The sequence below is a fragment of the Macaca mulatta genome, chromosome 6 (genome assembly GCF_049350105.2).
Source record: "Macaca mulatta isolate MMU2019108-1 chromosome 6, T2T-MMU8v2.0, whole genome shotgun sequence".
Classification (NCBI taxonomy): domain Eukaryota; kingdom Metazoa; phylum Chordata; class Mammalia; order Primates; family Cercopithecidae; genus Macaca; species Macaca mulatta.
In genome coordinates this window covers 189,663,522-189,675,927 of record NC_133411.1, presented here as the reverse complement: position 1 = coordinate 189,675,927, position 12,406 = coordinate 189,663,522, and the positions used below count along the sequence as shown (strand labels likewise).

At 51.5% G+C, this 12,406-nt stretch overlaps 1 protein-coding gene across 2 annotated transcripts in view; it reads left to right on the top strand.

Moving 5' to 3' along the window:
* The first annotated feature begins 7,799 nt into the window (after positions 1–7,799).
* FLT4 (fms related receptor tyrosine kinase 4) overlaps positions 7,800–12,406 on the top strand; it is a 46,931-nt gene continuing 42,324 nt past the window's right edge. For both annotated transcript variants that reach the window (XM_015141649.3, XM_015141650.3), the window contains exon 1: positions 7,800–8,020. In XM_015141649.3, coding sequence (XP_014997135.3) covers positions 7,963–8,020 — 58 coding nt within the window. In that variant the 5' untranslated portion in view covers positions 7,800–7,962. The remainder of the gene's footprint in view (positions 8,021–12,406) is intronic.

Here is a 12,406-nt window from a genome sequence, read left to right as displayed (position 1 = left end):
ACAACCTAAAATAGAAATGGATTAAATTATCTAAACGATGTCGAGGAGCTGAATAAATAAAAAGGCAAGACCCAGTTATATGCTGCCCAAGCTCAGCTGTAAGAACACACGTAGACCAAAAGTGAAGGGATAGAAAAAGATATTCTTTGCAAATGGAAACCAAAAGAGGAGAAGAGTGGTTATACTTAGATCAAATAGACTTGAAGTCAAAAACTGTAAAAAGACACAAACAAGGTCATTATATTATGACAAAGGAGTCCATTCAGAAAAAGGATATCACAATTATAAATATAAATGTACCCAATACCAGAGCACCCAAATGTAGAAAGCCAATATCAGCAGATTTAAAGGGAGAATCAAGCTGCACTACGATGATAGTAGGGACTTCGACACCCCACTTCCAGCAGTGGGCAGATGATCCCAAGAGAAAATCAATAAAAAACACTGGAGTTAAACCTAAACTCTAGACCAAACGGACATGACTGGTATTTACAGAACATTTCATCCAACAGCTGCAGAATACACATTCTTTTTTTTTTTTTTTTTTTTTTTTTGAGATGAAGTCTTGCCTTGTCGCCCGGGCTGGAGTGCAATGGCCTCCCGGGTTCAAGCAGTTCTCCTGCCTCAGCCTCCCGAGTAGCTGGGATTACAGGCTCACACCATCACACCCAGCTAATTTTTTTTTTTTTTTTTTTTTTGAGATAGAGTCTCGCTCTGTCTCCCAGGCTGGAATGCAGTGGCGCAATCTCGGCTCACTGCAAGCTCCACCTCCCGGGATCACCCTATTCTCCTGCCTCAGTCTCCAGAGTAGCTGGGACTACAGACGCCACCACCACGCCCGGCTCATTTTTTTTTTTTTTTTTTTTTTGTATTTTTAGTAGAAATGGGGTTTCACCGTGTTAGCCAGGATGGTCTCGATCTGCTGACCTTGTGATCTGCCTGCCTCGGCCTCCCAAAAGTGCTGGGATTACAGGTGTGAGCCACCGCCCCGGCTAGTTTTTCGCATCTTTAGTAGAGATGGGGTTTCACCATGTTGGTAAGGCTGGTCTCGAACTCCTGACCTTGTGATCTGCCTGCCTCACCCTCCCAAAGTGCTGGGATTACAGACGTGAGCCACCGCCCCTGGCCAGAATACACGTTCTTTTTCTTTCTTTCTTTCTTTTTTTGAGACAGAGTCTTGCTTTGTCCCCCAGCCTGGAGTGCAGTGGTGCAATCTCGGCTCACTGCAACCTCTGCCTCCGGAGTTCAAGCCACTCTCCTGCCTCAGCCTCCTGAGTAGCTGGGACTACAGGCGCCAGCCACCACGCCTTGCTATTTTTTTTTCTTTTTTTTTTTTTTTTTTTTGGATTTTCAGTAGAGACGGGGTTTCGCCGAATACACATTCTTCTTGTCAGCACATAAACATTCTCCAGGATACACCATATCTTAGGCCACAAAATAAGTATCAACAAATTCTAGCAAATTGAAATCAGATCAAGTATCTTTGCTGACCACACTGGAATAAAACTAGAAAATCAATAATAAGAGAATTTTGGAAACTGTACAAATAAGTGGAAATTAAACATGTTCCTCAATGACCAATGGTCAAAGGAGAAATTAAGAGGGTAATTTAAAATTTTATTGAAACACACCAAAACCTAAGTGTTGCTGCAAAAGCAATACTAAGAGGGAAGTTTGTAACAATAAGCTTCTACATAAAAAAAAAAATAGAAAGATTTCAGATAAACAACCTAACAGTACACCTCAAAATAACAAGAACAAACCAGACCCAAAATTAGTAAAAAGAAAAGACATAATAAAGATCAGAGCAGAAATAAACAAAATGGAGATAATTTTTTAGAAGATCAATGAAACAAAAAGTTTCCTTTTCACAAGATAAATGAAACTGACAAACCATTAGCTAGACTAATTTAAAAAATATGGAGGAGGCTGGGCACAGTGGCTCATGCCTGTAATCCCAACACTTTGGGAGGCCGAAGCGGGCAAATTACCTGAGGTCAGGAGTTCAAGACCAGCCTGACCAACATGGCGAAACCCCATCTCTACAAAAAATACAGAATTAGCCGGATGTGGTGCCGCATGCCTGTAATCCCAGCTACTCAGGAGGCTGAGGCAGGAGAATCACTTGAACCCGGGAGCCAGAGGTTGCAGTGAGCCGAGATCGCGCCATTGCACTCCAGCCTGGGCAACAAGAGAGAAACTCTGTCTCAAAAAAAAATAATAATAAAAAATAAAATAAAATTTATGTTCTTTCAGTCCTTCCACGTTCCTCTGCCTGCTTTGTTCTAGCCACACTGGCAGTTGATTAGATGGGGGCCACCCACACTGAGGGTGGGTCTGCCTCTCCCAGTTCACTCACTCAGATGTTAATCTCCTTTGACATTTGACAACACTCTCACAGACACACCAGGAACAATACTTTGCATCCTTCAATCCAACCAAGCTGACATTCAATATTAATCATCACATATATTAAAAATAAAAATGAAGAGATATTTCATGTTTATACATTAAAAGAAAGTTGATTTGCCCCAAATTGGCCATCGATTAATTGTAACTCTAATCAAAATCCCAGCATATCATACATGTGTGGAAACTGATTAAAAATAAGTCTAAAATTTAAATGAAAATTCAACTTGTGAAAAATTGCAAAGTCACTTTTGAGGAACAGGTTGGAAGGACTTACACTTCCAGATATGTAGATTTTTATATAACTAAAGTAATGAAGATATGGTAGTATTGAAACCAATTCAATAGTCCCATAGATAGTTTTTTTTTTTTTTTTTTTTTGGATAAATATATAAATGGATGCTTCTGGTCTTAAAGCTTGAGCCTTATATTTGTTTTAGCTGAGTTCCTTCCTCAGGAAACAACCTTCAGTCTTCTCAAAAAAAAGCATTAAAGAACTGAAAATCACCAGATCTCCACATCCAGACAATGAGATGCTAGACCCTTCATTCATCATGATTGCTTCCTTGCCCCTCTTTAGTTTGTTTTGTTACACATTGTGTCATTTCTTCCTTGCTATATAAACCCCTAGTTTTAGTTGGTCGGGGAGATGGATTTGTCAGCCACAGCACCTGATTAAAACGTTCCTCCTTGACAATATACTTGTCTCCTCTGTCACTGGCTTTCTGTGTGGTGGGTGGCCAGACCTAGACTGAACCTCTGATGCTTTGGTGACAGTATCAGTACAAAAATAGGCAAAGCCCAGAAAATGAGCCATCAGTGTAGATCGTTAATTTGTGACTGAGGTGGAACTAGAGAAAAGAGTAGAAAGAATGACCTTCTCATAATGGTCATGGGACAGCAAGATATCCCATGGGGTGAAAGACAGAAACTCGACACATACTCCTACTTCACCCTACACAGAAAAGGCAATTACTGGGCCCATAGGTCTAAATATGAAAGAAAAAAAATAAAATTTATAAATGATAAAAAGTAAATATCTTCATGACATCAAGATAGAGAACGGTTTCTTTAAAAGAACACAAGGTCGGGCACGGTGGCTCACGCCTATAATCACAGCACTTTGGGAGGCTGAGGAGGGCAGATTACCTGAGGTCAGGAGTTCAAGATCAGCCTGGCCAACATGACGAAACCCCATCTCTACTAAAAATACAAAATTTAGCCAGGCGTGGTGGCACACACCTGTAATCCCAGCTACTCGGGAGTCTGAGGCAGATGAATCGCTTGAACCCAGGAGGCGGAGGTTGTAGCGAACCAAGATCTCGCCACTGCACTCCAGCCTGGGCAACAGAGCAAGGCTCCATCACAAACAAAAAATAATAATAATAAAATAATAAAAGAACACAAATAACACCAACCACAAAGAAACTAATTCATAAGGGTGCTGTGTTAAAATTAAAATCTTCTGTCTTAACCTCGCCTCCCAAATAGAGACCATTAAGGAAGTGAAAAGTCAGACACTGAATGAGAGAGGATATTTGTAGCACGATGTCCTCAAGTACCTTTTCCACAGTATCTGCCATCCCATGCTGTTCTGCGTGCGACCTTGCCTCCCTCTAATAATCGTGGGCAGCATGTCCCCTAGGCAGGCTGTGACTTCTTTAAGACTATCTAGTTTCCACCTAGTTCTCTTGGATAGTCACTCTGGGGCAGCCACCTGCCACACAAGAACTTCACCTAGTGTGGAGTTGCCATGCTGGAAAGACAGTGAATGCGCGCACTGGTTGGCAGCCCCAGCTGAGCTTCCGGGCAACAGCCACTCCAACCACCAGGCATCCAACCTAGCTAAGTAAGCCCTTGTCAAATTCCTGACTCTCAAAAGCATGAGCAAAATGAAATAGCTGCTGCTTTGCCCCACAACATCTTGGAGTACTTCGTTACACAGCAATAAGAAAGGAACTAACAAGAGACTCATATCCAGAATATATAAGGAACTCCTACAAATCAATAAGAAAAAGACAGATGGGGAGTCGTAGTTAAGGAGCAAAAGACTTGAAATCTACATGGCCAATTATAAAAATGTGCTCAACCTCAAGGGTAATTAAAGAAAAGCTAATAGATCAGGCATGGTGGCTCACCTCTGTTAATCCCAGCACTTTGGGAGGCTGAGGCGGGTGGATCACCTGAGGTCAGGAGTTTGAGACCAGCCTGGCCAACATGGTGAAACCCCGTCTCTACTAAAAATACAAAAATTAGCTGGGTGTGGCGGCAGGCACCTGTAATCCCAGCTACTCCAGAGGCTGAGGCAGGAGAATTGCTTGAACCCGGGAGGAGGAAGTTGCAGCGAGTCAGGATGGCGCCATTGCACTTCAACCTGGGAACAGAGTGAGGCTCTGTTTCAAAAAAAAAAAAAAAAAAGGCTAATGAAACCACAATGAGATGCCAATGCAAACCGACTAGAATGGCCACATTTTAAAAACCAAACCTGAAATACTGTGGGTAAAGGTGTGCGGCAACGGTAACTGCTTACACTGCTAGGAACATGCAAAATAGTACAAATAACTTGAAAAACTACTTGGCACTGGCTACCAAAGCTGAAGACAGCATATGTACACCAGGAAACATATACAAGAGTGTTGTGGCAAAAGTTGGAAACTAGTAACCACTCAAACTTCCATTAATAGTAGATGGACAGGCCGGGCGCATTGGCTGACACCTATGATCCCGGCACTCTGGGAGGCCGAGGTGGGCGGATCACGAGGTCAGGAGATCGACACCATCCTGGCTAACACAGTAAAATCCCGTCTCTACTAAATATACAAAAAAATTAGCCAGGCGTGGCGGCGGGCACCTGTAGTCCCAGCTACTCAGGTGCTACTCGGGAGGCTGAGGCAGGAGAATGGCATGAATCCGGGAGGTGGAGCTTTTAGTGAACCGAGATCTCGCCACTGCACTCCAGCCTGGGCAACGAGCGAGACTCCATCTCAAAAAAAAAAAAAAAAAAAAGTAGATGGACAAATTGTGGTGTATCATACTGTGGAAAACTATGAAGTTACAAAAATGAGCAAAATATAGGTTATCATATCAATATAGATGAATCCCACTAATGGTGTTGAGCAAAAGAATATCAATGGTACGAATGCATTGAGATAAAGTGAAAAAAAAAAAAACATGCAAAATGTGAGCTAAACAGTAGGGACACATAAACACACAGACAGGAGTAATAGACACTGGAGACTCCAAAAGCAGAGAGGGAGGGAAAGGGGCAAGGGCTGAAAAATCACCTTTTGGGTAGAGTGTCTACTGTTCAGGTGATGGGTACACTAAAAGCTCAGACTTCACCTGTACACAATATATGAATTAAGAAGTCTGCACTTATGTCCTCTAAGTATACTTTAAAATTTTAAAAGCATATTCTGGCCAGATGCGGCAGCTCATGCCTGTCATCCCAGCACTCTGGGAGGCTGAGGCAGGCAGATCACTTGAGCCCAGGAGTTCAAGACCAGCTTGGGCAACATGGCGAAAACCCATCTATGCAAAAAATTCACAGGGCATGGTGGCGCACACCTGTGGTCCCAGCTACTTGGGAGGCTGAGGTGGGAGGATCATTTGAGCCTGGTGGGGGGTTCAAGGCTGCAGTGAGCAGAGATCACGCCACTGCACTCCAGCCTGGGTGACAAAGTGAGACCCTGTCTTAAAAAAAAAAAAAAAAAAAAAAAAAAAGTATATTCTGGGCCAGACACAGTGGTTCACGTCTATAATCCCAGCACTTTGGGAGGCTGAGGTGGGCGGATCACGAGGTCACAAGTTCGAGACCAGCCTGGCCAACATGTTTAAACCCCCATCTCTACTAAAAATACAAAAATTAGCCGGGTGTGGTGGCAGGTTCCTGTAATCCCAGCTACTCAGGAGGCTGAGGTGGGAGAATCTCTTGACCCCGGGAGGCAGAGGTTGCAATGAGGTGAGATCGTCCCACTGCACTCCAGCCTGGGCAGCAAGAGAGAGACTTTGTCTGAGGGGGAAAAAAAAAGTATATTCTGAAAAGAAAAAAAAGCAAAACATATATTTTGGTGATAAAATGATAAAGAAAAGCAGGGAAATGATAATGCCAGGGTAGTGGCCATGTTTGGGGGTTAGTGAGGGGTCTGTGATGGGTGGTGAGGGGATGTGGGGATGTCATTCTATGTCCCTTGGCCTGGGGAATGGAAACGCAGATGTTTGCTGCTTTAAAATTCAGGTTTATAATATGCTGATATATTATGTACTTTCCATAAGTGTGTTACATCTCATAATAAATCTTTCAAAGCTAAAAAAAATCAATATATGATTGATAAATACCTAACTTCATGTATCATTTGGTTACCTAGTTTCCCCAACCTTATTTATTAAATTTTCTAAACTATCCTCACTGATTTGCGATTCCAGCTTAATAATATAGCCAATTCTTACCTGGGTTTGAGAGAGCTAGTAGTGGTTATCGAAAATCTACTCTTGCTTTTTGGCGAGGATGAACGGACTTTGGGGGGCGGGGTGGGGGGATGGAAAATGTGAATGAAACGAAAAGCAGGGAGGGAGGATGAGACAGTCATGGTCATGGGCTTTATTATTAAACAGGAAAAATCTAGAGACAAACTGAAAAGAGAACGGAAGTCTGTGAGAGGGTTGCCAAGTCAGAAAGCAAAAGCAAAGTGTCGCTTTATTAAAAAGGTGGGGGCGGGTCCTGATTGAGCTGAGAACAAAACATTTGGGGGGGTTCTAAAGCTTGGAGGCCAGGCCTGCAGGGTGGGGGTCGGTTATCCCGGGTGTCCCGCTCAAGGGTGCAGCTTCCATCGGCACTGTGCATCGCCTCTGTGCAGGTAGTTAAAGACTGCTGGACGGGTTTTGTTTGCTTTTTTTTGTTTGTTTTTTTGAGGCGGAGTCTTGCTCTGGCTCCCAGACTGGAGTGCAGTGGCTCGATCTCGGCTCACTGCAACCTCCTTCTCCCGGGTTCAAGCGATTCTCCTGCCTCAGTCCCCCGAGTAGCTGGGATTACAGGCGCGCACAACCAAGCTCGGCTTATTATTTTATTTATTTGTTTATTTTTGAGACTGGGTTTCCCTGTGTTGCCCAGGCTGGCGCCAATATTTTCAAAGATTTAACATACTGCTATTTTTACATGTACTGCTTTTTTGCTTACTCTGGATTTTATCGATGGAAAGAAAGGACAGAAAAGGGCGCGTGCCGCATTTTGTGCCCCTTGCCCACCAGGCTCCATTCCCTCCGGAGCGCACACCGAGGCCGTCTGCGTTACCCGCGTCCCCGCGCCCGGAGCCGCCCAGGAGGGGGCCCGGACCCCGCGGTGCAGAGCGCGCACTGCTCGGGTGGACCGGACGCCCCGCAGCGGGCTGGGAGGGACCGGGGGGAAGGGGGGGCGCGGGGGCGGCCTGAATCCCTGGCCCGCCTCCCCGGGTCCCCGCCCCGCCCCGCCCCGCCCCGGGCCAGCCTGCGCCCGCGCCGACACTTTCAGCCCCGAGCCGCGGCCGCTCAGGTCGGACCCACGCGCAGCGGCCGGAGATGCAGCGGAGCGCCGCGCTGTGCCTGCGACTGGGGCTCTGCCTGGGGCTCCTAGACGGTGAGCGCGGGGCCGCCGGGGAGGGGGCCGGCCGGGGAGGGGGACCGCGCACCTGGGGCGGGCGCTGAGACCGCTCCGACGGGGACGGGCGGGGGACACGGTGGCCCCGGTGCGCGGACGCCTGAGGGAGCACGGCGCTCGGGGCCCGGGACCTCGGGATGAGGAAAGGGCGGGCGGGGACTGCAGCCGGGTCAGGGCCAGGGCGGCCGGGCCGCGCCTCGGCGCAGGGTTCGCCCTCCCGGCCCCGAATCGGCTTCTCCGTGGGTGGCTCCGGGTCCTCCAGCCGGGCCCCGTCGGGCTGCGCGCTGAGCCTGGATCCTTCGTGCCCTTCCTCGCTTCCCCGCGGCGTCTCTGCGCCGCGCCGCTGGCCCGACCCACGCGCACCGGAGATCCCGGCCATCCCGGCCCCAGACCGGGTGCGCACTTCCCGACGCCCGACGTCTCCGCTCGCGGGCGGTCCCCCAGAGGGCGCTCGAGCCGGGCTTCCACCTCCCGCGGCCGGGGCTGCAGCGCAGGGGCCGGGACTCCCGTGCGCAGGAGGCTGACAGGTGCAGGTGCAGGTGCAGGTGCAGGTGCGCGCTGGGACCTCAGAGGAATCTTGAGGAGGCGAATCGGGGGCTGTCAGCGCGGCAGAAGGGGCGGAAGGCCAGGGGTCCCCGGATTTGAGGGGACAGGGGCCTTGAAGGCCGGCTGAGGAGCAGAGGCCCCCGCGGGAGGGTCCCCTGCCCAGGAGAGGCGGGGTTCGGTTTGTGTTGGGAATGTGGCTCTGGTGGGGAGGGACCCAGACCTGAGGCGGAGGCGGAGGGGTTGGAGAGAGGGATTGGGGGGGATGAGGGAGGGGCAGAGGGAGTGGATGGAGATGTCAGGATAGGGAGTGGATGGAGATGTCAGGATAGGGGAGTGGATGGCGATGTCAGGATAGGGAGTGGATGGCGATGTCAGGATAGGGAGTGGATGGCGATGTCAGGGAGGAAGCTGAGAAGATGAGCTGGGAGTCCACACGGAGCTGGTGTCTCTGGAAATCAAAGGGTGGAAGGGCGGGGTCAGGGGTTCCAGTGTCTGAAAGGGGAGTGCCGGGAGCTATGAAGCCAGCGATGGGGACCTCAACATTTCTGCACGCCATAGGAATTAAATACTGGCTTTACATGCTTGTAATTCTCACAGGGAGTGTCAGACTCATTTTACACATGGAGAAGCTTAGAGCAAGGACGTGTGTCACTTCCCCAAGATCCCCAGGAGGCCCAAAGGAAGCCCGACAAAGCCTGCCTTCTGCCCACCACCTGTATGTCCACGGGCTGAAGGGCAGAGGCCAGGAGAGGGGACAGGTCTGGCTCAACCAGGGGAGGAGGGAGGAGAACATCTGTCTGGGCCCCTGAGTCGGGCAGGTCAGATCAGGGTGCTGCCCTTGGCCCTCCTGGACCCAGCCCAGGACCAGGCTCTCACAGGTGCTCAGGATGTATTTGTGAGTGGCTGTTAGAGCTTGGTTGGACTGCAGGGCTGTAGAATGGGAGACACTTAACCCAGAGGAGACATGGGATGGGCGCCTGAGTGCAGTGTCTGAGGCTGAGCTGAGGACCTGGAGAGGGAGCAGAGAGACCCAGGAGGGGACCCTGGAGGAGGGGCCCAGAAGGCAAGGGGGCTTCCAGGGAACATTCTGCAGGTCTGAGGAGAACCGGGAGAGGCCAGTGTGCTGTGCTCCCGGCTGGAGCACGGAGGGATGTGGGGTGAAGGGTGGCGAGGCCATTTTCTGCAGTGGGTGCAGTGACTTAGCGACCCAGTTATGAAGAGGAGAGAGGGCGTAAGTGGGGGCCCCATGGAGAGGGGTGTCCTGGGCTGGACCTGGGTTTGGCTGGTGGGGAGATGGCAATAGAGACTGAGGTCATCCCTCCCTAAGCCCTGCACCTTGCTCTATCCCCTGCTAGGCTGAAGACCCTGGGAGCCCCCAGCTTGGTGGGGGATGCCATGGCGGGAGCACAAGCCCTCAGCTGCAGTCGGGTGTCAGAGCAGCTGGGTGGGAGCAGGCCGGAAGCCTGAGCACCCTGAAGCTGACCCCTTAAACGTGTGCTGTTGGTCATAGAAACGGACTTGTCCTGCCTCCCCCGTAAAGTCATTTCTGTGTGACCTGGGCCCCCTCCTTTCCCCTCCTTGCACCTCAGTTTCCCCAAGCATAACCATGGCATACGCTGGCAAGCACCGGGGTTGTGTGGGTTGTGTGTGCTTGGGCTGGACTCCAAGACTCGGTTTCCTGCTTCAGTTCCACAGTCTTGCCCTGGTGGAGAGGGTAGGTCGCAGATGTCTCTTGGGGCTTCGTCTAGAGAGAGGCCATTGGCACCTCTGCACGGTGGCTGCCAGCTTAGGGACATGCCAGAGCAGGGTCTGCTGGGCATCTGGAGTGGCCTGGTCTCGGGACGTTTGCCCTTGCTGTGAGCTGAGTCACACAGGCCCAGGACTGGACAGATGTGTGGCCCAGGGATGCAAGTCAGTGCAGGCAGGATGTGGGGACCAGGCCCCCTTTACTTGTGCCTGGGGACCTTCTGCTGCAGCTCAGGGCTCTGAGGACTCGAATGCGGGTGCTGTTCCCTCCTCCACCAGGCCTGTGGCACAGAGCCAGTGTAGCTAAAGGGGTCCTGTGCCCTCCCAGAGCGGCCCCACGTGGCTGGGCCCAGACAGGGTGTGAGGTGTGATGTGTGGTCTGTCTGGTGAATTCTCCACCGTGACCCCCAGCAGTGGCACCCCGACCCAGGGAAGGAGCCTGCAGTTCTATGCAAGACCCCAGCATAGTGCCTGCCCAGGGTGGCCCAGGGAGGACGTGGACCTGTCCCCATCCCGCAGGGGTTTCCTGTGCCTTGCAGGGACACAGACATGCCATCAGACGTCTATCGCCCAGGGATGAAAGTGTTCAGGGGCCCTGGTGAGGCCCAGCTGGTGGCTGTAAGCTGCACAGGAAGGCAGTGTCGCTTCCAGCTAAGGCTTCCTGGTGGGGTCTGCAGAACTCCAGGACAGGGAATTCCAAACAGGGCAAAGAACCCCGTGAAGGCTCAGAGGCAGGCAAGTCCAGATGGTGAATGTGGCCAAGTGAGTCGTCCGGTGAGGCTAGAGTCTGGGAGGAGTGGATGGGAGGTAGGGGAGACGAGGCTGGAGACGGGGCAGCGCCAGCAGCAAGGAGGCTGGTGTCCAGGGGAGACAGGAACTGCAAGTGGATAACCCAGGGGATAAACTGGGGTGGAGGCAGGCAGCAGCTGGGGATGGTGGGGACAGAGGAAGTCTCAGGTCTCTGGCTTCAAGGATAGTTTATCAAAGAAGACCCTGGAAGAGGAGCAGGGCCTCAGGGTGGAGGTGTCCAGCGGGATTTCCTGGGAGGCCTCAGCTGCTGCAGCCAGCCAGATAAGGAAGGAGGAAAGTTGGGAGCACTTGAGTGTGATGGGGCAGAGGGGAATGGGGGAACCCAGGGAAATTAAGTGAAGTCAGCTGCAAGGGGAGGTTCTTCTCTGTGTCTGGCTCACTCCCCTCCTGCTGTCTTTTGGGTATTTTCCTCCACAGGGCAGTTTTCTCTCCACCAAGGAGTAGCCTGTGCCCCACGTTCCTCTGAGATGCGCCTCAGAGTTGGGGGTGGGCAGGGAGAAGGGTCTGGAGAGCCTCTCACACCCCCTAGACTCTCAGCAAGATTCAGTCAATGTGTCCAGCTGGAGCCGGGGATTCCTGAGTTTCGATCCTTTTCAGACACTGGCTTCCTCTGGAATCCGGGTTTTCCGGTCACACTGAGGAGACAAGTCTAGAGGAGGAAGGTGCGGGCATTCATTCCCGGTGGGGGAGCAGGGGCCAGCCCTGGCCAGGCTGCACGGGGCTCACCGCAGGCACACTCCCGGCCCCGTCTGAGGCCCGCAGCACCCTAGCCTGCAGCCAGGCCCGGGCAGATCCAGGTGGTGAGTCGGGGAGCCCCGCCACGTGGCCAGCGAGGTCAGCAGGGGTTCATGGGAAAGGACTTGTCGGCCACAGGAGAGGACATCCTGCTGCGTTTCCCTCTTCCTGCGGCAGGAGCTGGTGGCCCCGATTTAGCAGCACTGGGGGGCCACCTCTGCGCCAGCTGGGTTGTCTGATAACGCCGCTCGTCCTGCCGGCCAGCAAGCAGAGCCCTGACCCCACGGAAGCCAGGGAAACTGCGTGGCAAAGCGGGCTGCCCCACGGCAGTCCTGTGCTGGGAGCTCAGCATCTGCTCAGGCCCCCTCCTCCTGGTCTCCACCCCCACGGGGTACTCAGGCAGCCCATGCTCCCCGCGGGTCCAGCCCCTCTCAACCTCATCGCCACTCCCTGCTTCCAGCATCTTCCAGAAATTTGTCTCCATTCTGCCCCAAAGGGACTGCCATAAAATACGAATCTGAGCCTTCA